Source organism: Podarcis vaucheri, assembly GCF_965113315.1.
Source record: "Podarcis vaucheri genome assembly, chromosome: 5".
Taxonomy (NCBI): domain Eukaryota; kingdom Metazoa; phylum Chordata; class Lepidosauria; order Squamata; family Lacertidae; genus Podarcis; species Podarcis vaucheri.
Genome location: NC_138763.1, coordinates 13,077,279 through 13,104,516, shown reverse-complemented (window position 1 = coordinate 13,104,516; position 27,238 = coordinate 13,077,279). Strand labels below are relative to the sequence as shown.

The 27,238-nt window shown below is 45.3% G+C and overlaps 1 protein-coding gene and 1 long non-coding RNA gene across 5 annotated transcripts in view; both read right to left on the bottom strand.

Annotated features, from left to right (window-relative positions):
• LOC309533346 overlaps positions 1-27,238 on the bottom strand; it is a 510,607-nt gene that overhangs the window by 430,973 nt on the left and 52,396 nt on the right. The window lies entirely within an intron of this gene.
• The window catches only part of TBL1XR1 (TBL1X/Y related 1), a 185,202-nt gene continuing 159,317 nt past the window's right edge, over positions 1,354-27,238 (bottom strand). For all 4 annotated transcript variants that reach the window (XM_082224336.1, XM_082224333.1, XM_082224334.1 and 1 more), the window contains exons 6-16: positions 22,586-22,718; positions 21,201-21,342; positions 18,946-19,009; positions 18,685-18,782; positions 16,572-16,632; positions 15,672-15,793; positions 14,900-14,974; positions 12,689-12,816; positions 11,145-11,310; positions 9,581-9,682; positions 1,354-6,839 (exon numbers count right to left, since the gene is read on the bottom strand). In XM_082224336.1, the coding sequence (XP_082080462.1) occupies positions 6,813-6,839; positions 9,581-9,682; positions 11,145-11,310; positions 12,689-12,816; positions 14,900-14,974; positions 15,672-15,793; positions 16,572-16,632; positions 18,685-18,782; positions 18,946-19,009; positions 21,201-21,342; positions 22,586-22,718 (1,118 nt within the window). In that variant the 3' untranslated portion in view covers positions 1,354-6,812. The remainder of the gene's footprint in view (positions 6,840-9,580; positions 9,683-11,144; positions 11,311-12,688; positions 12,817-14,899; positions 14,975-15,671; positions 15,794-16,571; positions 16,633-18,684; positions 18,783-18,945; positions 19,010-21,200; positions 21,343-22,585; positions 22,719-27,238) is intronic.

Below are 27,238 nucleotides of genomic sequence, written 5' to 3'. Positions count from 1 at the left end.
TAAGGATAAGCCAAGTTAAGTTCCAGCTTTTTGGTGAAAACTAGATCAGCTTTCAAACTGACTGCAAGTTGCAGCTTTCACTTAACGAACCTGTGAGTTCATCTGCAGTGTAGGCTTGGTTTAAGGTTATCATATCCCTGTTTAAAGTTATTGAGTAGTTGTTTTGTGATAATTTATTACAATTCTATTTTGGAATTGCCATTTACTGCTTTGCTTTCTTTGATGGGCGAGCTGCCCAGAGGGCATTTGTGTTGGACGGTTTGGAATAAATTTTTACAAACTAAAAGTGAAACTGAAGGTGAAGAGACCATATAGCCAGCATCGTATCAAAATATATTTTATTCTGGACCTCTTTCAGATCTGATTCAAATTACACTTGTCAGAGCAATACAATGCAAAGGGGGGAAACTGCAACAGAAAAAAAAATGTGCCTAGAAACAGTTTAAGAAAAGGGCTTTTGAGAAGACAAAATCATTGTGATGTGGAACCAAAATACATCATAAAAGGTGTAATTAACATGGGTCCAGGACAGTATAGAACATCTATATCAGTCTTCTTTAGACAATAAATCATGAAAACTGAACAATAAAAAGTCTTTCTGAACAAGTAAAAAAGAAAAGAAAAAAAACCTGTCACATGGGCTGGTTTTACACTTGTACAACATCTGTAAATTTAACTGGATATATAACTGAAGAAGTGATGAAGACATATTTTTTTTTATCCAGTGCTATAGGTAGGCTCACAGAAGTAGACCCAAAATATTAGCAACTCCAAATCGGAACCTTTTTTTTTTTTTGCATTTTGTCTTTTTTTTACAACTACAATGTCAAAGTCAGGAGAGAGAGTAGTAGAAGGAAAAGAAGAGTTTACTTTTGTATTATAGGTGACTGACTGACTTCCCGCGGCCTGTCGAGAGAAACGATATTGCAAAGCACACAGGAGAAGCAACCACGAAACAAGAGTTTGACTTCCTGAATTCATCCACAAATGCAAGAAACAAACCCCAAATAAAACTATAGGAGCACATTCAGGCTTGGCCACAATTTTGGGACTGACCAACCTTGCATCGTCAAACCCAGCTGTTTTGAAGATCCTGTGTCGCTATAGGGCTGGCAATTAAAGAGACGCCAGTTCACCTTACAGGATAACCCTGTTGTAGCTTCAAGAGTCTTCTTCCTCAAGAAGACTGAAGGCTCCCGATATCAAACCTTTGCTGCTGTCCACCAAACCGAGAGGCTTATCCAGAAAATGACTCCAGTTTGGCTCATGTGCATGAACCCTGAAAGGCAGGAAGCCAGCAAAGAAGGTACCTATTAAAGGGTTTTTATTTTATTTAATTATTTTTTTTAAAAAAAAAACTCAGCATGGAAAGGAGGAGCCACGCAGGTTTTGACGAATTGGAGGAAGGTGGGGACTGTCTGTGCATTGAATGCACATCCACCGCCTTTTAGATCCAAAGTATGGATATTCTCTCTCGCTGGCTTGGTATCCATATGCCATAATGCTGCCCCCTTCCTACCAATTCTGGAAGTAATTACTAAATTAAGCCAAATGACTATGGCTGACGGCCATTTCCAGATCCCCTTGCTCAGCTTGTGAGATTTTCGGCTCGCTACTTCTGAAAGTCAACCTTTGCAGCAAGTTTGTTCTCACCTACAGTCGGCGGGGGTCGTTTTCCCTTTGGAGATCAGAAAGGATTTCTAATCACGAGAGATTGCGGAGCGGATCCTCTCTATTTTGCAATGCTTCTTGCCCCCCTCCCTCGCAGAAAGGGTTTAGACGAGTTCACGTCTCAGTTGCAGCAGTCAGAAAAAAAGGAAAGGAAAAAACCATACCGCCCAATTTCAGAAACATATCTAGGGCTGAAGACCTTTGTGAGCAAATTTAGAATACTAGGGCAATGCATATGTTAAAAGCCGACCAAAATAGTGGTACTGACCTAGTGTGTACTTGGGATTATTTATTTTTCTGATTGGCCAACAAAATTATCATTGCTCTTAGAATACACTGAGACCAATTTAAGCCCCCATCATATTCTCTGCCAGAAGGACACTTTAATGATGCGACCCAGCAAAGGTGGATCTGGTTTTAGCCGAAGCATCACTGACGTGTACCTACATCTCAGTTTCACCAAGGCTTGCTGTTGAGATTGAGACTGCAGTATAGGCCCATCCAATTTCTCACCATCGTTATGATGGTTTGGCTGAAACTTGCCAGGCATTTCGTCATCCACGCAATGCTTATCAAAACCATGCTCCAAACTTTCCCCTCTTAACACGTGGTAGAAAATGCCAGTCAGATGCAAAAGCCAGAGCACTTACTGCTCCCAACCCTAACCCTGCGGAAAGCCATCTAATTAGACTTTAATTTGATTTTGACCTGTTTTTAGGAGGTAATTTAATTACTGTTTGATTTTATACCAATGTTATATAGCTGATGTTAGCCGCCCTGAGCTTGACTTCGGCCGGGATATAAATAAAAGTTGTTTTTTAAAATTATTATTATTATTGCATTAACTTGGGAAGCTTATTTCTAAAAATGACTTTCCATGGCCACTGATGGTCATGATGCCCCTCTATAGATGTTCTTGCATAGTCATGGCAAATACATCTCCCCTGTAAAAGCACGTCACCGTTATGAGTGAAAGACAGGGTTGAAGGCCCCAATATCTGGGGGCTGACCTCAAGAGGTCCAGATGGTGTAGATTTCCCTCCCTGGAATTCCTGTATAGAACGATTGGCACTTGAGAAGTTCCTTCTAAACATGCCGACCTGTCGGTCCCCCATCAAATGCCATCTTTTACATGCTCATCTCATGCTGAAGACGAGGAGCTGGTTCAGAACTGGAGTAGCACTGTGGCACATCGATAAAAGAGGACAGCAGCAAAACCACGGGCAACTTCAGGGCTGAGGTTCGAGCAGCCCACACCTGCAAGAGACCGCAGCCAGGTGACGAGGGCCGTTTCCCCTGCCCTCGTGATCTTATCACAAAAAAACAAAACAAAACCCTGCGGCGTTAGCTGGTTTTCAAAAGCAGCTTGCACTGGGGGATTTAGTGAGATGAAGAGGCTGCAGTCTCAAGAAAGGCGGTAGTGGGAGGAGAGGTTTTTTGGGGATGGCTCATGATGCAAACCTATCTGAAATTTTATTCTCTGGAGCGCAGCTGGGGGGGCTACAGTCTTGCGAAACCTACTGCGTACTCTCGACCGTCACAACTTCAGTGGGAATAGGTGCATAGCACTTGGGGCAAAAGTTTGCAGCTCGGGCGTTTCGGCCCACGACAGTAACGCTCCCCTCTTGAGCGGTGCGGGGCTTTGGAGTTTGGGATCCGGCCCACGTGATCTCAAGAGAGAGAGAGAGCGGCTGAGCGTCTTCTGGCCCCCGCACATGTATACACACACACAACTAAACGACAACCTTGAATTGTGTTAGAAGCAAAAGCGGGGGGGGGGGGGAGGGAGAGAAGAGGGAATCAGCCCAGGATTTGGTGATAATGAAGCCTCGGTAATGTCTGCATGCTATCTCGTACGTAGGTGGCTAGAATCAAATCACAAAACAAACAGGAAAAAACCAAAACGGAAAGAAAAGCAGCTAAACGGTTGCAAAACCAGAAATGTGGACGTTGCTGAGGAATCTTGCAGCTGTGTCAAAAGAGTTTCAACACCATCAATGTTTTTATACAGTTTTTTAAAGTCCGCTGAAATATCCGTTCAACAGCTTGTATGAAAAATGAACAGACTGTCCATATCAAAATACAAAAGTACTATCAAGAATCACCTCTGACTTTTTTTTTTAGATTTAAGTTCAGTGCAATTGACATTTGCGTTGCTAAAGGGGGGAGGGAAAGGGAGGGGGGAGCCGTTTAAATATATTCAAAACAAAAATCCCCAAACACATTTGTGTCTATTTCTGGGAGCACAGTTTAAAATTATTGCACAGATTTTTTATTTTATTTCATTTTACATTTTTTAAAACTTTTTTTTAAAAATTATTTTAATAATGACAGAGGTCAGCAACAGTCCTGGACCTCCAGCAATAAAAAGCACAAAAAAAAATGTTCCAAGTGCCAGATATTCAACAGGTTAAGAGTTTCTTACATATCAAAATTCACAGGGAAATTGTTCTGAACATCTTGAGCCTATTCCCAAACCATACAAACAGCTGGTAGAGAGCCTATCAGATGACTGACTGCCCTTGTGGGTATAAATCTTCCTTTTGCTTGTTTCGCGTTAAGGTAGCAACTCCCCCATTAGTAATAACTGATGTGTTTGTGTGTATTAAAAGTAGGCTAAAATGGTTGCCATGCCGTGTAAGGCTGAGCTGGACTCCCAACTGCCTCAAAACATGGTTTCGTGTGCACAGAAATCAATGCTAAAAAGCCCAAAACGTCATCGGCTAAAAAGAAGAGACCAAAAGCTGCCTTCTCTGCATTAGGATCAATCTGCAACGAGCTATATAAAGCAAAAGTGAGGGAAACTGTGGCTGTCCGGATGCTGCTGGGACTCCAACTCCCATCAGCCCCCAGCAAGCACGGCTAATAGTTATGGATGATGGGAGCTGTAGTCCAGATCTGCAGGTTTCTGTCTAGGGCTTTGTTATCGAGGGGCAAGCAGCAGAGAGATTGGGCCGGTTGAAGCGGACTCCAGAGAGAGGAGGGGAAAATTCACTTTGAAAAGGGGAGGGGAATTGCATGAAAACACTGCGCATCAGCAGTACTGGAGAAAAATCTGCTTTCACGCCACTTTTTTCACAAAGCAGGGGCACTGATACTACTGGGGCTTTTGCTTTACTCAAATATGTGAGCGGAGAGCAGTTCTGCCATGGCCACCTCTCGCTGCAAGGAAAGGAAAAACAACGCTTGAGATAAGAAACACCACTATTGGTGGTGGTCGTATTTTTGCGCTGGATTTTGTGGGGGATGGGGGGGGTGGAATATGGAAATTATGGAATGGGAGCAGCAGGGCGAGATCCACGCTTCTGATAGAAGTCAAATTCATCTTGAAATAAATCATGAAACAATTCTCAGATTCCCCCCTTTCTCCCCCCTGCCGTTTCCTTTCAGATCTAAAAAGGGGCCACGATTCGTTTTGAACTTTTGCCAGTGCTAAGACTGGTTCGGCACAGGCATAAAAACTGCTCTCTGACACATTTTGGATGGACAAAACATCTCCAGTAGGACGCTTCCGTAAGCAAGCAAACTGCTTACCTCGCCCCAGTATTAGCAATGAGGTGGGCAAACACATTTCTGCATTTTAAAAATAATAAAAAAACATTTAAAAAGAAAAAAGTGTGTGTATGTGTCGTGTTGGGCTCCTACTCACCCACCCCAAACTCAAAATACTTTTAATTAATTTGGACTTTGGTGACACTAGACATCTGAGAAGGAACAGGCGAAGAGTCGCCCGGATGTTGTAGCAGAAAAAAACCTCGCCCAGGTGAATTTGAGCACAAACCAAACGATCCTTTTTCCCTCACGTTTCTTTCCTTCTTCACAGCAGTTGCGCAGTTAGGGCTCTAAGACTATAGCACTGGGTTCAAAGAAACTGCCAAGCTACAGCTAAAGCAAAAGTTGAATTAGTCCTGTGCTGATGTTTTGGAATGTCCATGCCTTGGTGGAACCAGGACTGGTGCAATCCAGAGCCACTCCTTGCAGATACACCACGGCTGTGTCTGTGTGTGCAGGTCCCTATGTAAATATAAAACGTAACACACAAACTTCAGGTGGGAGCAAATGGCACAACCCTGATCCCTCCATTGTGGGCATGTGTTCCAAACACCAGAGTGTCGATGTGTGTGTGTATAAACACACCCCTGCACTTTCTTGATTAAAACACACAAAAATAAAATAATGTACCCTTTGATGTTTGCCTGAAATGTCTCAAGTAAGGAACGACTGCTTTTCGGAACACACTTTTATAGATATATTTATATCTAAAGGCCGAGCCACCCCAACCCCCTGGCCTGTGAGCCCATGAGTAATGGATCTTATGTCGATGTAAAGGAATGTCAAACTTACAATGTTCCAAGAGGTTCTGCTTTGCACTTCCTTGCCTCCCTGCCTAAGCTGTGGACAGGGAACCACAACGCCGTCGAGATATCCCTACACCTTTAAAATAACGCATTCGGAAAGGACGGCTGCAAAACATTACACACACACACACACACACACCCTCCCCAATTCTGAGCAAAAATAAGGGGGTAGGGGGTGTTAAAAAGCAATGTACACAAAAACTGCTCATCCGCTACGAAGAAAGGAAGCCAAAGAAGAAAGGAGGGGTGGAGGGATAGGGGATTTCCATTTTTTAAAACCTTGAAGAAGGGAGGGGATGCAGAAAGGGGGGGGGAGGGAAGGAGGGAGGCAGCCACCTGGAACTTCCCCCAATTTGGTACACACAACGAGCTGCTCCTCTACGGTTAAATCTCTCTCTCTCTCTTTCTCTTCCTGTTTAGTTTAGTTTTTTGTTTTTCCATTTCCAAAGATGCTCACGTGTTATTTTGGGTGGGGTGGGGTGGGGGCACAGCAGATTCCAGCACTTGGTGAACAGGCTTCACAAGCTGTGAAAAAATGAAAAAACAAAAAGAACCCAACAACCTCTTGTCGTCTTCTTCAGGGTGTTAATCGTTTGCCGTGTGTCTTGTCTGTTTTCGCTTTTTTTTTTAATACACAGTATATGTATATAATTCTTTCTCGGGTTTGGCTGTAGTGGAACTGGCCATGGTTCAATTGGGACTATAGCAGTACATGGGTCAAGGGGACAGTCATTTTGGCTATGTACACATTCATAGTCGGTCCATGGCTTCCAACTAATAGCGCTATTTCCGTAGGTCTAGTACACAAACCTGCAAGGGGGAGGAGAGAAGGGGTGGGGGAAAGTGGGGCGTTAAGAAGTCTATGAAACAACGGATTAATCCACAAGAATATACATTACTTCTTAAGAGCATCAGTTGCATACAACAGAGAAGAGGCCTATTGTCACAGATAGGATATCTCTGACTCATGGATGCTAGGGAGTAGCAAGAGGGGATGAACAATTCGTGTTTTTGCCCTGGGCCTATGTGTACTCCCTCCCGCTATTAGCAAGCACTGATACTGAGCGTTGGCAGCTGAGAAACAAAGGGCTGCCTCTAATGTAAAGGTAAAGGTAAAGGGACCCCTGACTACTAGGTCCAGTTGTTGCCGACTCTGGGATTGCGACGCTCATCTCGCTTTATTGGCCGAGGGAGCCAGCATAAAGCTTCCGGGTCATGTGGCCAGCATGCCTAAGCCGCTTCTGGTGAACCAGAGCAGCGCACGGAAACGCCATTTACCTTCCAGCTGGAGCAGTACCTATTTATCTACTTGCACTTTGGCGTGCTTTTGAACTGCTAGGTTGGCAGGAGCAGGGACCGAGCAAAGGGAGCTCACCCTATCACGGGGATTCGAACCACTGACCTTCTGATCGGCAAGTCCTAGGCTCTGTGGTTTAACCCACAGCGCCACCCGCGTCCCTTTGCCTCTAATGTAGCGCTAGGTTAAAGTCACTGGGCAGTATTCTTTCGTTCTGATGGCTAAACGTTATCTGCCTGCAGAATGATGATGCACAAGGGAACGCAGAAGTAGGTTGCTAGTAATAATGCTGTATGCACGACCCATTGCATGGCGAGCTTCACGCAAAACGGTTGCATTCACATCCTATGCTGCACAACAACAAAAGTCGCATGTATGCTGGCACAAGAGTCCTTGAACTAGCAGACAGAGAGCTCCGGGTGCAGCCCAAGATGGCGGCAATCAGGACACTTACAAGAGCCCCAAAGTTTCCAGAAGTACTAAAAGGCCTTTGGGAGGGGGGCAAAAAGGGGGCATCCCAAAAAACCCTGAGCCCCAAAGAGGACTGAGCATGCTCAGTGCCCACAGAATGCTAGGTGTCTTTTGGTAAGAAAAAGGAAAGCTTGGAGGGGGGAATGGGATGGTGTGCCTTAGAAAAAGGCATGGATGGCACCCTGAGCTTGAGCGCTGCAGGATTTTGTTGCCGGTCCTCCTTGCTGTACACACTGCGGAGTTAAATTGATGTTGGTAGTGAACCTGAGTGTTTTGCTTTTTTAAAAAAACAAAACAGAAAAAGTCTTCTCTTGTTCCATGTTCCTCGTACCTAAGAGACCACCTCTCCTGGTATGCCCTGTGGAGGACCTTAAGGTCCATAAATAGCAACACCCTAGAGGTCCCGGGCCCTAAGGAAGTTAGATTAGCCTCAACCAGAGCCAGGGCCTTCTCAACACTGGCTCCGGCCTGGTGGAATGATCTGTCTCTTGAGACCAGGGCCCTGCAGGATCTGATCTCTTTCCGCAGGGCCTGTAAGACAGAGTTGTTCCACCTGGCCTTTGGCTTAGAATCAGTTTGATTCCCTCCCCCTTTCTTTTTCCTTTCTCCTCCTATAAAGAGATTGCACCCTAATGTTTTAATGTTGTATCTTAATCTTTTAAATTGTATTTTAATCAACTTGTTTTTATTATTGGTTGTTAGCCGCCCTGAGCCTGGTCTTGGCTGGGGAGGGCGGGGTATAAATAAAAATTTATTATTATTATTTATGGAGGAATAATTTCTTCTGTAGTCCGTTTTACTCAATTTTATCCGCTTCTTCCCCACATTTGCATGCAGTCATGAGAATCTCAAAAGAATGACTGGAAATTCTTGTTTTGTGGTAGAGCCTTGGTTGGAAATAATAGCATTTGAACTCTGTGTCAAATCTGAATAGGCATGGTGTCAGGGAACTGACATCAGAGCGAAAGGCGAAGGAGAGGCTCCCCGATTCTGCAGGAGAAGGTACCAGCACCAGGGGGAGACGCAGCTTGGTAGAGAAGGAAGGAAATCGGCGTAACACCAGGGACCAAGGAGGGCAAATGGGGGAAGCGGAGGGGAGGGAGAGCTCCGGGATTCTTCCCTGGACATCAGTGAGGAGAGCACTGGTCCTCCACTACCCACGCCCTCCCTGCTCAGAAGACTCCCGCGCAGTGAGAGACGGAGACGAATGGGAGTCAAACAGCTTTTATGCTGGAAAAGGTTTAAGAAACGCCCACAGACAGATTCTGCTAGCGACTGAGGCAGCCACGTTGAGATGGGCTGTGCAGTCAGAACGGGTTAACCAAGGCAATTAACCCCCCGAGTAACTCAAACCCATTACACATGGCAATTTGCTTGTCCCTGTAAGAAGCAGGGTAAAATGAGGGCAGAGTAACTGGACCGTATTTGGGGGCTGTCAGGAAACAGATCACAGGAAACCAGAGGGCAAGCAGGAAGACCCGTCACTGTCTCCACTCAAACAGGAAGCCGCTAATGGTCTTTCCTGTTTGGGAGGGTCCAATGGCCAACCTAGACGGGAGGAGTTGGTCTAAGCCTGGCAACACTTCATTCACTACCTAAGGAGATACTCCAATTAATGCTTACTTTTTCATTTACTGGTTTCATGAAGCACTGCATTAAGTTGTAGTCCCGCCTAGCTTGTCACACAGCAATGGGTCTTCTGGCTTGTTTTAAGAAGCCTCTACATTTCCAAGCTCACTCGGATATTCCAGGAGTGACAAAGTGCAAGAACCTGTGTACTTACTGAACCATCTGAAGCACTCGCTCCAACTTTGTCTCCTCCTGCATTCCAGCAAACCTCAAAAATGCCTCCTGTTCCCCGATAACTATGCACTAGAGCACCCGTCTGAAAAAGAAAGAGGGGGGGGATAGAAATCAATTAAAATACATTATCATCCTTGTTGATATAAACACATACCACTTGATTTTCTGTAAGTATGCATGCATTCGAAACCACCTACATTCTAAACACATTATTTTCCTGTGTGGGATACAGATCTCCAGTAATAAGGAGATGATGGGTGACAACAGAGACATGAACACATGGACCATTCTCTGCAGTGCCTTTCTGTGCCTGTGGGGGAGACAGAGAGCAAGGCGGAACTCTACGACAGGCATAGATAGGCAAACTTGGCCCGCCAGATGTTTTGGGACTACAACTCCCATCCTCCCTAGCTAACAGGACCAGTGGTCAGGGATGATGGGAATTGTAGTCCCAAAACATCTGGAGGGCCGAGTTTGCCTATGCCTGCTCTACGAGGTCCCTTGCATTTTCAAGTGCCATGTTCTAGAGCAGGAAGTCACTGCTGATCACAAGGAAGGGGACAAACAAATGGAACAATGTGTTGTGCTCAGCCTGTTTAGTGCTTCTGAACTTAGCCCAGAAGCAAATTGGAAACTAGTGCAGATGAGCTCAAAGATTTTATATGCCCTCTCTTAGCAAGCCATAGCATTTCTGCTTAAACAGGACTTCTAATATGTTTTTCGGGAGCCGCCAGTCACTATTATAGTCCAGCTAGCAGGTTATCAATATGCATAGACCCGGGGGGGGGGGGACATATGCGCAATGCAAACCATTCTAGTTCCTTTTAAAAACGCCTCTTTCGCAGGGTCACTTCTGAAATAACACTGTGCTAATAGAGATTTTTAAAAGCAAGGGGAAAGCTACATGGGAAATAGTCTTCTGAGACTGTATTTGTGACCAGGGAGGGTCCGACTGGCACGCAGGAGCCCATTTTAAGAACCTATCAGTTCACCTTAAAAAGCCATTTCTGTGCCAACGATACAGCTTCCAGAAGAGCCAACTCTTGCTTTTGATGTTCCCCTCCTTCTTAAATAACCCTGTTTGTTCAGACCCTCTTAGGGCAGAAATCCTAACTGTGTATTGCATTTTAATGGGAGCCCTGTGCTTGAAAACATGCGCGCTCTCTCTCTCTCTCATAAACATTGGGGAAATCCTTGGTGCAAAGGAGAGGAATGGCTGGGAGAAAGAAAACAAAATGCGCAAGGTTCCCCGGGCATTCAAGAGGCATGCTGGAAATGAATGGTGAGGACTACTGTTGGGGCGTTCAGCAGCAATAAAGGGCCACGTTCCCTATCACCAAGTGTTGCCATTGTAGAAGCAAGGAAAAGACCCCAGACACCCTGAAAGGCATCATCATCATCATCATCATCATCATCATCACTTAGCCCCTGATATTAAAAGCTGTCCTGGCAAATCCGACTGAGGAGTGTGGGGCAAGAACTCTAAGAAAGAAAGGAATTTAAATAAAATAGCTAAAAACAAACAACCGCCCAAGCAGACGCACCTGTGTATTCCAGATGTGTACACATTTGTCGAAAGAGCCACTGGCCAGGTACCTGCCGTCAGGACTGAAAGCTACACTGTACACAGGTTCTTGGTGTTTCGTCAAGGTGTGGATGCAGATCCCTCTGTCTACATCCCATAACCGAACTGTAGAATCGAAAGATGCACTGCCGAGAAGGGAAAGAACAGGAGGGGGAAGCAATTGCTGTCATTTCAATATTGACTTTCGAATGTATTTACCTATGCTTTCTTTCTTTAAAAAAAAAAACAAAACCATGCACTGGGGGAATTAAGGGTGGAGGAAGAAAAGCAAAAGAATAAGGGGAGTGCAGCAGAAGAGGTGCAGCAGAAAACGTGCATTTAAAGGGCTGATCTTTCATAATCAGGGCTGTGTAGGTAGGTGCCTGCCCCTGTAACAATCCCCTTGGACCCTACAATTGTAACTGTATTATAACGACCTGTTTCATTATGCTTAAATATCCATATGTGGATTTCCTCGGGCTAGTTGGCAGTTACCTACCGTAGATTCTGGCATATTAGGTGACTGGGCGTATAAGACGACCCCCCAAATTGGCAGCTGCCAATTTGGGGGGGTCGACTTATACGCCCAGTCTTATACGCAGCAGCTTTGCTGGGCATCAGCAGCGGGCGGCGGGCTCCGCGCCGGGAGGAAGCTGCCCAGCGAAGCCGGCTTAGCATTGCTGGGCAGCTTCGACGGGCGGCTTCCCCCCGGCGTGGAGCCCGCCGCCCACTGCCGCTGCCCAGCGAACCCATACCCGGCGTATAAGACGACCCCTGACTTTTTAGAGGATTTCTCAGGGTTAAAAAGTCGTCTTATACGCTGGAATCTATGGTAGGTTGCGAGTATTGCAGCGTTCCAAGAAAAGGCCTAAGACATTATCACCCTGGGACACTCCTGAATTCGGTCACATCCCCATATGTTTAAAGTGCATGGCTTCACTCAAAGAATCCTGGGAATCTCGTTTGGTTAAGGAAGCCAGGAACTGCAGCAAATGAAACAATGTGTTGTGCTCAGCCTGTACTGTCCTGCAGCTCTGTGAGGGATAAGCTACAGTTCCCATGATTCTTTGGGGTGAGAGGAAGTTATGGGCTTTAAACGTTTGGTGCAGACGTGACCTTTGAAATAGGATGAGGTACTTGTAGCTGGCTCTGTTTGCCCTCCAAAGGAGAGCAAGAAGCACATGCTGAAAGACACAAATGAGAATAATAGCAGGCTTCTTGGAACATGCAAAGGGTTGAAATGGGGACAAGGAGGGGTGCTGCACATACAAGCCCCGTCCAAAACTGCCTGGGCAGCTCTTCAGATCTTTCTGCAATTGGTGGGAAGATCTGAAGAAGTGTGTGCATTTTAAGGTGTTCAATTGACCATGGTTTGAGACCTCCCTGTGATAAGGAGGCCCATCAATCTGTGGACCCCAATTATCCCCCCTCGCATTGGGGGAGTCCCCACAGTTTAAACCTTCATGTCCTGAGGATGAATTCTGTTGCCTTAGCATAGCTGCTGTCTCCCCCTGACAATATTACCTTGCTAACATAAGATTGGCATTTGGGTTGTTTGTTCCTGGCCCCGTAGGACTCCATTTGATAGTATAAATTTCTTTGTTGTGTGCTTGTAGATCGTGGACACAACTATCTTGTTTCATACTCCAGATCTAAGAGAGGTCAAGAGAGAAGAAAAAGCATATCAACTTTCTGTGCAAAGGGTTTCCCGGCAAATATCGCAACCCCCTTCCTTCCGCCAAAGCAAAGAAACACACAGTGCAAATGAAGACACTTTGCTCCGGGGGTTTTCAAGCCCAATTCTCATGTGAAATCGGCACTGCATTTGTAGGCACCCGGTCACCATTCTGCAATCTGTTCTGCGCACAGCTGGGGCAATTTCCACAGCACCCAACGCCAAAGGAGGCTCGTCGCGAAGCACTGGAAGGAAGTGCAAAAAATGTGTGGAGAGCTGCTTCACAGAAGCAGCCTCCCATTTGCAGTGAACTCCAGGTGTTCTTTCCTGCCCACCTAGCAGTTCGAAAGCACGTCAAAGTGCAAGTAGATAAATAGGTACCACTCCAGCGGGAAGGTAAACGGCGTTTCCATGCGCTGCTCTGGTTCGCCAGAAGCGGCTTAATCATGCTGGCCACATGACCCGGAAGCTGTATGCCGGCTCCCTGGCCAATAAAGCAAGATGAGTGCCACAACCCCAGAGTCGGTCACGACTGGACCTAATGGTCAGGGGTCTCTTTACCTTTACCAGGTGTTCTCTACGGAAGTGTTGATTTGGAAAGGACCCTGAGGGTGATCTCGTCCAACCCCCTGCGATGCAGGAATCTCAACACAGAATCATAAAACTGCTAAACTGCACATGCGTATGGGATGAGAATGTGCTTTCATAGGACGGAAACCAAAACAAACAAATAAACTCCAGTGTGTGGTTAAAAACCCTGCAGGGTATCCCTCTCTAAAAACCTGCGGAACTGCTGCTGGGTTTGTGTAAAGGGAACTGTATTGGCTAGTTCTGGACAATCCTGAAGTAAATGAACCAATGGTCTGACTCTATATAGACTCAGCTTCCTGTTCCTTTCGTTGTAGACTATAATCCTCTGGAACAGCGACAATTCCTGTTCTGCATTCTAAAAGGCTCAACGAAGACACCAGGGTGGTATTTAAGTTTTACTCAAAATAGATCCACTGCAATTAATGAACGTCAACAAGTTAGGTCCATCAATTTCACTGAGTGCACTCCCAGTAAAATTTAGTTGGATGCCAACCTGGGGGAATATGTTACGCTAAAACAAGCGAAACAAGGGGCTAATATGAGCTGATAGCCACACCAAGTGCTTTTTAAAGTCAGGAAGATGAAGCAAGTCAATTAAATTGACTGACAAGTAGAGGTAGCGCAAGGAAAAGGAAGGTCTTCCAGCAACACTAAATCAAGTCACTGAACATGTAAAAAAGCCTCAACATGCTGCGATTGGGATTAGCAAAGGTGGCTTTAGAAGCAAATTCATGAGGACAGGCTAATCAATGGCTATTGGCCAAGTATCATCCAATACTCAATACTGGGGAGCAAGGTGACATGACTAAGGTCTTTGAGGGCAGAAACTGGAACATGCTGGAAGATACTAGTTCATTCTACAAGGTTATTTTCTTTTCTTTTCTTTTACTGATAAGAGTTGGAAATGCTGTTTTATGTTTTGGCTATCTCAAGGTCACGCTGAGACAGATAAATTTGTGCGCTCAGCGAACTGGTAATTCTTTCTTACTTTCATTTTCAACCTTGAACGTTTGCAGATTTCTCTGAAGTTGTTTTTTGTGTGTGTGTTTTGCCTTCCGTGTGTTTTTTTGCCTTTCATGAAAAATTCCTCTTTTACTGATGAACCTTTGATTCTGCGGGTTTTATTACTTCCAAGACACATTCACTCCAAATATACGTTTCTGCAACTCTGCTATTCATCAGGACATGGAGTGGCTAGGATTTTAGGCTGATTCCTGTCACAGGCAACAGAGAATGGGGGCACCCAAAAGGAGATTTGACTTGCTAGGCTGGTCCAGCAAGATGTTTCTGATGGCATTATAGGACACCAGGTCCAATTTTGCCAAAGATGACTAACAACGTTGCCAGTCAAAAGAAGGCCAAAGCCTTCTTGGATACATAGCGATAAACTCCACCTAAGAACATGACTGAAAAAGTATAGCATAAGTAGTTTATTACAAACCAAGATCACCCGGTGTTGTACATTTTACCTTTAAAGTCATGTCATCGGAACAAGATGCCAGAAGATTACCAGTGGGATCCCATTTGATTGCGTTAACTTCATTCTGAAATTTAAAAGCAAGAGGGAAGTTGACATCTCCCATTTCATTGACATAAGAGGACAGGGAAATAAAAGGAAGGCTCTTTCCAACTCAGTAACAACATGGCGGCACCATTAATCCAGAAGGAACAAGGCTGAAATTTGATGGAACATGAATCTTGAAATTATTCAGAGGCAGGCAATGGATACAGCAGGCTCTATTGGGCTTGGCCCAATACCACTCAGATTGCATCCGAAGGACACTTACGAAAAGGTTTTGCTAATTCAATGGGGCCTCCTTTGGAGGAAAAATGCTTAGCTTAATAACAGCACCATGGCACCATCTTTGCCTATGCAAATTGTACAGTCAACGCAAAAGCTGTATGGGGCACACATGGGCTATGCGTCCCCTTACAACCGGCTGAGCTAACGTATCTGTAAGGCATTCACAACTTTCAAAAGAATCCAAGAATCCATGCCTGGAATCTGGAACAGATCTCTCATGAACTCATGGGAAACACTGTGATCTTATGGGAACTGCAGCTTGGGGGTGCAGGTCCTTCATGGAAGTAACATACGGTGATGGGTTGAGGTGACATGACACCAGGAAAGCTCTGAGCCATCCGGCAACAGGATCACATCTCTTAACTTTGCTCCATACGTGCAAGCTTATACTAAACAAGTGGAGCATTGTTTTAAAAACAGAACAGAACTATACTTACGGTGTGGCCCTGGAAGGTTTTGATGGGCTTATCTTGGCCTAGTTTACAGACGTGAATACACATATCTGTGCTACAGGAGGCGAATGTGTTGTTGCTCTGCCAGTCAACATCTAACGCTGGTGCTATTGACAGACAGACAGACAGACAAAACATTAAGCAGAAACATAACCTCCCCCCTCTATTCATGAGCAAACGGTATCGAGGTATCAGCCTAGAGCAGAGCAGAATGTAAAATTCAGAGGGAATTGTCGCTCAATTTCATCTTTCTATATGGTTCTTATATACAGTGGATCCTCGGGTTATGTACCGTCCTCCTTACGAACGCTTTGGGTAACAAGCTCCACCAACATGGAAGTAGATGCTCCTGGTTGCAAACTTTGCCCTGGGATGTGAGCGGAAGTTGTGCGCCTTTGGCGCGGCGGCAGCGGGAGGCCCCATTAGTGAAACCGTGTCTCATGTTAAGAACAGTTTTGGGTTAAGAGCGGACCTCTGGAACGGATTAAGTTCATAACCGGAAGTACCACTGTACTGTGGTATTTTTATGTATTACAATTTTGCTGTTATTTTTACTGATGATAATTTAAGTAACGATTCATTGCAATTGTCGAGAGTGAATTTCTACTTATTCTTCTATTTGCTGATATTCTGCAAGTTCATTTTAAAGTCTACTGTTATAATCTAACAAATTAGTGAATACTACAGAGTGTAGTACTAAATATATCTTCTTTTGATAATGTAGCAAAGAGATTTTGTGCACAGTCGTGCTTTTTTAAAAAAGAGGTACGGATAATCTTGATTTTAATCAGGACCAACTGAGCCTTAAAAGGCAGTGTCTTCCACTGTTAATTGTCCCTCCCCTAGTTTTCAAAAGTAATTGGTTCTTTGAAAAGAAATACGTACCAGAATGGAAAGGAAACTGCTGTTTGGCTTCTCCAGTATGTGCATCCCAAATAATTGTGGTCTGAATTCAAAAAAAACAAACAAACAGTAAAAGACCATAAAATTGCTTTTGTAGATCTCACTCGTTGCTAAAGTCTGGCAAACCAGCATTATTCAGATTGTATGTTTTGTAGCTTTGCTATTTAAAAATGCCCCAAGCAAAAGTTTATCTGCCAGACAGGTGCAGCTTACAAGTTTGCATTATTAGAAAGCAGTTCCTAATATCCATATTACTCGTCTGTAATCTCCTAATTAGCTCATCTCCCTTCAAATATTTGCAGGCTGCAGCGTATGCCTTCAGCTAACCACTTAGTGCCCGACACATTATTTGCACACCAGCAGCTCCCTCCTGCCCCAAAAGAGGTTTCAGGGGTGGGTGATGTGAAGTAGAGAGTGTGCTAAACCCTTTCTCCACCAGCTGCTTATCCACTCTAAATCCAACACAAGCTCCCTTTCCTTTGTGCAAGGTTCAGAACTTGTTTGCCTTCACTGTGACATATAATGACTAGAAAACCTTCATGTTCGTAAGATTAAGAGCTACTGCAAAGAGGATGACTTCTGGCCTCTTTGAGAAATCTCTCTCTCTCTCTCTCTCACACACACACACACACACACACACACACACACACACACACATTTTACCCAGGACAAAATTGGAATCAACAAGCTTTAGGCTCATGCGCTCCCTTCCCATCCTTTCTGTGCGGAGAAAACGACACAGGGACCCCTTAATTTATTTAAAAGGACTATCCCGATTGCACTTTTCAGAGAGATCCCATGAGTGCATTTATTTGGCAAAGTTACCTCAGACTGAATTACCTACATAGCATTTCCCATAATGGCCTTGTGATGTGGATTTTCCAAATTAATGTATTTAAAATTATTTTTGCTGTAAGTGATAATAACTTATTATTACTACTACTATCACCATCCTGCTGCCCAGTTAATTGAGGGCACCTTTCCAACCGGTCAAAAGCTTTTTAAGTGATTCAAACCAACTGATAGGACTAAATGCTTCATTCTTGAAGCATCTGCTTAAAACTTCCTGTGAATGTGAAACATACATTTGTCCTCTTGGGTCAGGGAGATCAGTGACAGCTCCCGGTCGAGTGCACATAGCATAGCAAATTTGGGTTTCCTGCTGCAAAATTAATAAAGGAGCCCGTAAGCAAGAAAAGGGAAATCCAAGGGGACGTCATGCATAAACTGCAGGAAATGTTCTCTACAATTCTCCATTTAAAGCCCTATACGGCCTAGGACCCTCGTACCTACGGGACCGCCTCTCCTGGTATGCCCCACAGAGAAACTTACGGTCTTCAAATAAAAACATCTTGAAGGTCCCAGGCCTCAGAGAGGTTAGGCTGGCCTCAACTAGAGCCAGGGCTTTCTCGGCTGTGGCTCCGATCTGGTGGAACACTCTGTCACAAGAGACTAGGGCCCTGCGGGACTTGACATCTTTCCGCAGGGCCTGCAAGACAGAGCTGTTCCACCAGGCCTTTGGCCAGGGCACAGCCTGACTCCCTCCCTCGGCAATCTTCGCGGAGCTCTGGCCCAATGGTTGCCAGTGGCCTGAATTAATTAATTTTACAATGAATGACTTTAGAGTGTTGTTTATGTTATACTTTTATACTGTTTTATTGTTGTTAGCCGCCCTGAGCCCGGCTTCAGCTGGGGAGGGCGGGATATAAATAAAAATTATTATTATTATTATTATTATTATTATTATTATTATTATTATTATTATTATATATTTGTCTGCTCTCGTCTTAAGCTGCTTCAGCCTTGGGAATGTTCACTTGCTCTCACAGGTTCGCCATTTGACAGTTCGCCCCCACCATACTTGAACGAACTGCAATTTCCACTAGTATTAAGAGACCACATTTGTTGTCAAGAATGCTCAGAAATCACCTGTACTAAAGCCTAGTGATGATTGTTGTTTCCAAACCCAGACAGGCTCTCCCATGGCCTTACTGTCTTTTTTTCTGTTGGGTTTTCAAATCTAAACCTGCTTGGTGCGCCCCATAATTTGATCTTGCCGAAATGGGATTACTGAATAAGCCAGATGCTGTCTCACCTTGTCCACGCCTGCGCTCAATATGAAGTTGCCCTTTTTGTTCCATTTTAATGCGAATATGGGACCTTTATGTTGCCCTAACGTGCTGGCGAGATTACCTGGACAATAAAAGAGAGCATTTATTACAATTCTAAAATGGGAAAACGAAAGATCGAAACAAATTATGCCATGCACAAGAGAAGAAAAAAGGACACTGCAACAAAATTACACAAAATTTCGAAAGATAGAAAAAAGAAGACAACTGAAAAACCGTGTGCTCACCATCTTTAGTCCATATCCTTGCAAATCCATCGTATGACCCTGTTGCTAGAAGCGTACCTTCGCTCTGTGGGGCAAAAGAAGAAGAAGAGAAGAGGAGTTTGGATTTGATATCCCACTTTCTCACTACCCTAAGGAGTCTCAAAGCGGCTAACATTCTCCTTTCCCTTCCTCCCCCACAACAAACACTCTGTGAGGTGAGTGAGGCTGAGAGACTTCAAAGAAGTGTGACTGGCCCAAGGTCACCCAGCAGCTGCATGTGGAGGAGCGGGGAAGCGAACCCGGTTCACCAGATTATGAGTCCACTGCTCTTAACCACTACACCATGGGTAGGCAAACTAAGGCCTGGGGTCTGGATCCGGCCCAATTGCCTTCTAAATCCGGCCTGTGGACGGTCTGGGAATCAGCGTGTTTTTACATGAGTAGAATGTCTCCTTTTATTTAAAATGCATCTCTGGGTTATTTGTGGGGCATAGGAATTCGTTCACCCCCCCCAAAAAAAAAAATACAGTCTGGCCCCCAACAAGGTCTGAGGGACAGTGGACCGGCCCCCTGCTGAAAAGGTTTGCTGACCCCTGCACTACACCACACTGGAAAGAGTTAAGAGTGTTATGATATGCTATTTCGTGTCACAGAACACAGCTAAGGTAGCCAACGTCCTCACAGAGCTTGCTCTCTTTGGGATGAATGTAAACTGAGGGCAATTCGATGCACACTAACTTGGGAGTGAGCTCCACTGGGACTTCCTTCCTAGGCAACGCACTTCAGATTGTGATGTGTGCCATGAAGCTGCATGCCATCTGGGTCCAACCTCCCAAAACTTGAGTCAGTTTTCTTGTTCTTGTCTGTTCAGGCCTGCACATTTTGCAACCCTGCCTCTCCCAAATGAAAACAGCACTTCTTGAAGAAATGCAGCCTGTCTTGATATGGTGCAGCTCAGGGGCCTGTGGAACTCCCCTGTGAAATGTTCCTAGTCTCACAAAAATCTTTAATTGGGCTTCCCTTGTAATTTATTGGGCGTTTCCTTAGAGCTGGGCCCTTCAAACCACACCTTGAAATTTCATCTTTTGGGGGTGGATATTGCCAGTCATCCTAGTCCTGCTCATAAGGAATGGTGGAAATATATCACAGGGGCACTGTGGTTGGTGTATTGATCCATAGAGCTAGGAATCTTCTTCTGATGTCTAAATCTACACTGAGGAATTTGGAGTTCCCAGCAGGTGGGTCGCTGTGGCTTACTGGGACAACTGCGGCAGGGAACACAGCGGGGAGGTCACAGCACTGCAGGTGCAATGTCAGGAGACCCAGAAGGCCTGAAACGTCGAGTTTGCACCACACTGACTTCCCAGCTCCACTTCTTCCTCCTGGTAAGCAACAGCCAGCTGCTTTTGGTCATCAACCTTCATGGGGTGGAATCCTCCATCTCCTTAATGGAACTTGTACCAATTGCTCCCTATCTCCCCCCCCCCCTTTCTAATAGCCTTTTCAGTGCTTGAGAACTACCAACAGGTTTTCTTCAAGCCCGTTCCAATACTATCCCAGGGTGATTGCACTGATGGGGGTGGTGCGGTGCAGAATCTGTTTTAAGGTCTCTTCCCCAAGATACCCCTCTTCCACTTTTCCCAGGTCTGGGGAACCGGACGCCCACCAGATATTGTTGAACTGCAATCCCATCATCCCTGACTGTTGGCCATAAAAGTCATGAGTTCCCAACCCACTGACCTACACCTTTGTTTTTTTTTCTTTGTTATGCTTCTGTGATGCTGATCTGGGACTATTATAAAGCTCGCTTGTAACTTTACTTGCTCTTTTGCACTTCCTGCCTTCCTGGCTTTAGTTTCTTTGCCCAGACAGCTGATTTGAGTGCGCTTAAGGGCTTGTGCATGCCTACTGTGTACAGCTCCGGTACACAATAAAACACTTCTGAAAGCCCACTGAGTCTTGAAAGCTCTCTTCTGCGCAGAACAGGGAGCGTATGTGCTTCCTGAACCCTTATGGGGTTGCAAAGTTCAGCCTTCCAGATAATATCCCAGCTACGCCACATGTTGACCTTTCAGCAGGTATGCGTTTTACTGGTTACCATGGGCATTGGTGGCATTAAGAGCAGCGACAAAAAGGACACAGTCAACTCACAATTCTAAGTGGTAAGTTCAGAAAAGAATTCCCTCATCCCCCTCTGTGGATGCCCACTGTAACTTGGAAGCTGAAAATGTGGGTTTTGCAAAGTACGTTTGGAGCACCAGGGAGTTTCTGCTTACATTCCAATCTAGGGAAGTCACGTCTTTGTTGCTCGGTACATCTTGGCCCCCTTCTCGTATACAGTGCCGAAGGACCAGCTGTGTGGATCCACTGGTACTGTTTTCACTAAGGTTCCATATTCTTGCCGTTGAATCTCCCGATCTGCAAAATAAACAGGGATCATGGCCTTCTTTGAGCCAATAATTTACCACCACCTTGCAAGAGCAAAGGTGCCTGGTCACAACCATTCCCAGAATTACAGGCTCTTTTGCTAGAAACGTTCCAATCAGTCTTTTGCATTTCTTCTCTGTGTGCACTAACGTTACACGGACCTCATTCTGCTGTTTTGAATGGGAATGCTTTTATGTTGCCCAAAATAACGTGCTTCCAACTTTCGCCACTGCAAAGAGCCAAGAAGCTACGGTTAATGATGCCAAAACGAACACAAAAATCCCCACTTTTAAAACATGCCACTTTGTCGACACCATTGTGCGATTCAAGCAGTCCTATTCCCAGGGTCTTCAGAGAAGAGCTGGACCGCTAATTAAAGTATCCGCAGCTGGAGGATACCAAACCACCTGTCGCAGTGTGCAAAATATATGGGGACAACTAGCAAATAAACTAGCAGTGTGCCACAAGCTGGCCTCCAATTTTTCAAAAGATTTATTCCCCTGCAAGCGAGCCTTCCATTTTTCTCCTTCATGCTCAGGGAGTCCCCCCCCCCACCCAACACAATTGCTTCAGAATTTTGGTGGGTGTTAGGCTGAGCTTATACTTTATAACAGTGAGGTGGTTCTGGGTGTTGGACTTTCCTTTAAGCATTTAGCCAGCATGCTTCTTGATATGAAAAAACAACAACACCCATGGGATTTTGAAGAAGGGAAGTAGAAGAGTTTGGATTTGATATCCCGCTTTATCACTACCCGAAGGAGTCTCAAAGCGGCTAACATTCTCCTTTCCCTTCCTCCCCCACAACAAACACTCTGTGAGGTGAGTGGGGCTGAGAGACTTCAGAGAAGTGTGACTGGCCCAAGGTCACCCAGCAGCTGCATGTGGAGGAGCGGAGACGCGAACCCGGTTCACCAGATTACGAGTCCACTGCTCTTAACCACTACACTACACTGCCTCTGGAAGCTGGCTACCAAGTGCCTCAGAACAGCATGCTTACTGATTTTGTTTTTAAGGTAAGTTCTTCCTCTCTCCCTCTCTTTGCCTTTCATTTCCTTAAAAAAGAACTTTCTGCACGGATAAGAAGTTAAAAACTAAAAAGACTCAACTTCTTTATACAAAACAAACAGATGCCAGAAGTGCGGTCGGTGGCCTCCCCGCCTTCTCGTGCTTAAAGAAAAGGCTGTGCAACCGGAGTAAAGAACTGCCTCTGTAAATTTCTTTAGGGGAAACATACCCAGAGGCCAGGAGGTCGCAAACAGGGTTCCACGCGCAGATGAATACTTCTGATTCGTGGCCACGCAGCACCACTGCTTTGTTAGAAGGGATTTCGACGTCGCCATCTACTTCCATCATATCCGTGTGATTATCTGCAGAACAGAGGACAACAACCGGGGGTAGGTGTGTTACCATGGACCCACTCCTTCTTTGAATCCTGCCTTTTGGCCTGCAGGACCACGGACAGCGCACCTTGGCTGCTTGGTACATCTTTGCCCCAACCCCACCGCCATCTTACATATAGTGCTGATGGACCAGAGGGCACTGTTTTGAGCAGCAGCAGTCAGCAGGGAAGGTGGCGGTGCTTATCTGACCTCTCACCAGCACTGCTACTTGGAGAGCGGGCTTCTTAGAGACTTGCTTCTCAGTCTGATCCTTTCTCGTGGTTCTGAATGTTTCGTGGTATTTTATGCATTGCTACTGGCTGATAATTTTAATTGATTACAGTTTAGTAATTCTTTGATGTAATGGTTAAGTGTGAGCTGTGTAACTAGTGTTTGCTGATAAATTTAACGCTATTCGAATGGATTATTGAACATTGCTTTATTTGCTTATTTTAAGGTTAGGTTGTCATTACAACTTTTTATTGAATCAGATTATTAGGCGTGCGAGATCTCTGCAGTCTGCTTTGTTGTTTCTTCAGCTTAAAAACCCATCTTGTGTGTAGTAATATAGACAGGGCGGTATACAATTTAAAAGTGAAATGAAATGAAATTTCAGCACAGTGCAAATGCACTGGCAGAACCAATCCGCCACTCATGCTGGTGCACTTGCACTGCACCAACCTCCCTGATGCCTCTCCCTTCCTGGTAAGCACAGCAACACCAGGGAAAAAGAAAATATTACTGCTCCATCCCACCAACCACTACTGGTTTTCAGCAGGTTTTCACACTCTAACCATTGACTCTGAGCACATACTCTGTTGGGCTTTTCTCTGCTTCCCTTGATCACTGGGCCTTTTGGCACACCCTCCTACATCTAAGCATCAGAAGCAATGTGCCCTTTCTATAGGTTGGTGCAACTGAACTGCATTCAACCCACCAAATGGGGTCCTAGGAGTGGAGATTCAGAGTGGTGTAGTGGACAGAATGCTGGACTTAGCGGTGATGGGGATTTCTATCTCCTATCTGGCCATGAAGATCAGAGTAACCTTAGACCAGTCACAACCACTCTGTTTAATTGACCTCAGAGGACTGTTTTGATTATACAAGTTAGGGGAACCATGTTGATGTATAAGGATGCAGAGAAAAAAGGACAAGAAAGAGGTACTTAGGTGTGCTGGTTAATTTTGGGCATGTTTGTCCTTCACCTGCAACTGGTTAACCATGTGAGAGTGAGTCAGCAAGCATGTGAGAGTGACTTAGCACAACCTAAAGTATAAATATCCTTGTGTTTGAAGCAAGTTTGCTCTTGGCTCCTGCCCTGGGCCAGAGCCTAGTCTGTGTTGGAACACTGCAAGAAGGTATGCTGCTGGAAAGACCGTGTACTACAACTGTATGGCTGTGAATCTGCTTTATATTGCCCATAAAGGGACTGACTGGTGTTTTCCTGTTTCACTGGAACACTCTGCTGGTGTGTTGAATGGGCACTCTGTATATGCCCCAACAAAGCATATATGCTATCACAAGATCTTTGGAGGTTTTAGTAACAGTGAATAATAATTGCCTTAAGAGCAAAGCCAAAATATTTCCTGTGTGCATACAAATTATGTATTTGCCACCACATGCATTTTTTATCTTCATTGTTCGTGTACTTTATTACGCTTAAAGAGGTGGTTTCTAGGGTGATGCAGGGCTGAGGGCAAGACAAGACCACCTTAACTCTGATTTAAACATACAGTGGTACCTCGCAAGACGAATGCCTCGCAAGACGGAAAACCCGCTAGACGAAAGTTTTCTGTTTTGGAGGCGCTTCGCAAGACGAATTTCCCTATGGGCTTGCTTTGCAAGAAGAAAGCCCATAGGGAAATCTCCGGGGACCTGTTTTAAAATGCTGGCGGTCGCCATCAAAGCCCTCCTGTCCCCGGAGCTTGCGGGGCGGGAGGTGGGGAGAAGGGCTTTTCTTCCCACCGCCAGCCTTCAGAACAGCCTTCTGAAGGCTGGGGGTGGGAAGAAAAGTCCTTGTCCCCCCCCCAGCCTTCAGAAGAGGTCGGGGGACAGACTGTCCCCAGACCTGGTCTGAAGGCGGTTTCCCTAGGAACGCATTGATTGATTTTCAATGCATTCCTATGGGAAACCGTGCTTCGCAAGACGAAAAACTCACAAGAAGAAAAAACTTGCGGAACGAATTAATTTCGTCTTGCGAGGCACCACTGTACGCTGTAATGGAAAACTCTCCTACCCCCATACAGATCATGTTGCCATATTCAGCTAACTCCACAGAGGTGTGTGGCAAACCAGTGGCTAATCATGACAAGTTCTTTTATTTACTTTGGCAAGGAAGCCATATTTAATCCACATTGGCCTGTCTGTTTAAACAAGCAAAGGTCAACAGTTTTGAGTCTAAGCTGGTGGCGACGTTTTTCTAGTATTTCAAAAGCATATTGAAACTCCAAAAGGTGAAATCAGATTAAGCCAAGGGAGCCAAGGACAGAAAGTTATGGTTAGTAAATGCAATCCACTTCCTATTTTGGAGATCTATTCACAACCTTTGCAAGTCTGGTGACTAATTTAAGAGTGACCTGTCTGCAAAAAGCACACATGCAAGATAGAGGGTAGAGGGGCAGCTTTTTCCACAAGTCATCTCAGTATCCCTCGCACTGGATACAGAAGCTACATAAATCCTTCTTTCTGTAAAGGCAGACAGAGAGCAGGTATTATTTGCGTTTCCAGCCAGTAGGGGTGGCTGGTAAATCACATTATCTTTAGACCAGTAGTCTGGATTTCTAGCATAAGCGGCAGCTCACAGCTATCAAGCAAAAAAAGAAGGGGGGGGGCACCAACAATCACCCTGGCTTCTAAATCCAAACATGGAAAGGAATGGAGACATTAGTTTTAAAGAGAACGTGTGTTTCTGCAGGTTTACCAATGCAAATAATAGCCATGTGTTGGAAGCATACTATAGGGGAGAGCTTGGGCTCACAGTTAACCTTCCACTGTCAGCAGAGGCCAGCTTGCTGCTGGGAACCTTGCAAACAACACTGGTCTCATCCTGCAAGGCGCTCGTGTGTTTTTTAAAGCAAGAGTGAAATCAGGATCAGTCAACAGTTTGGCTTAAACTGTTGAGAGCCAAGCATGTGGTCTTGCTTTGCAGGTTTAAAATAAACCAGTAGACTGTGGGCACAGTAGTAAATAAGAAGCAAGCCACACAAGGTGGGACTCTGCTAAGCCTGAATTTAGGATTTTGACTGTGTTTCGTGAAGAATGTGCTTTGTGTCTGGGACCTTCAATGCAGGCACACTTGCCCAGGTGCCATTCTGCCGGCTGAAAAATGTTCCGCAATCGTAGGAACTGCAACAGTAATTTCACTCTTCTGATGCTGCATTTTGTGATTGGTATAATTCACATGCCTGTCTGAGAAGACTGTGGGAACGGAAGACAGCCTTATCTCTCTTCCGCTGTAACTACTTTGTAATGTACTTTTGCTTTTACAGTGGTACCTCAGGTTACATACGCTTCAGGTTACAGACTCCACTAACCCAGAAATAGTACCTCGGGTTAAGAACTTTGCTTCAGGATGAGAACAGAAATCGTGCGGCGGCGGCGCAGAGACAGCGGAAGGCCCCATTAGCTAAAGTGGTGCTTCAGGTTAAGAATAATTTCAGGTTAAGAACAGACCTCTGGAACGAATTAAGTACATAACCAGAGGTACCACTGTACTTTGTTCTGTTTGTTCTCTCGGAGCAGAAGAGAATGGTCGCCATTATGCTGTAGTCTGTACATAGTGTGTAAATAAATAGATTAGACTACGATGTTTCACGCTCCTTGCTGTGTTATGCTAGATCAGGGGTGTCAAACTCAAATTCATTGGGGGCCACATCAGCAGTTTGGTCACCCTCAAAGGGCCGTGGTTTGGTCACCCTCAAAGTGGAGGTTTCCTGAATGCATGTAAAGTGGAGGTTTCCTGTAGTAGAACGGCCGGCGCCGCTAGAGGGCAGACGTTCTCTGGCTTGTAGGCTGCTGCGCATGTGCTGAAGAGGCGGCTTTCTTGTGTCAAAAAGAAAGAAAGCGAGAATAAAAGGTGAAGGCTGGCGGCCGGCGGCGGCTACACGGGCCACATGACGAGGTCTGGTGGGCCGGATTCGGTCCGCGGGCCTTGTGTTTGACACCTGTGTGCTAGATGATTAGTGTGCATAAATCAAGGTGGTTTATGTCGCTGAGCACACTGGATGAGAGGGGAGATGCCTTTTCTAGTGTTGCGCATACCGGAGGACGATCGGGAGTTGTAGCAGGCACCCCTGGGCGTTTTCCAACAAATTGCAACAGCTGGGAAACGTTGCAGATAAAAAAGCGTGCACGCACTGGGAACATGGTGCTTTGAGCAACACTGTCCACCCCCCAAGCCCCCCCCTTTCAAATGTTTACAAACATTTGGTGCAGCCGCGTCCCGATCATCCAGCCAAATTTGTTCACTCAAATACCGGGGAGATGGAGATGCTTCATGCAGATGGCTC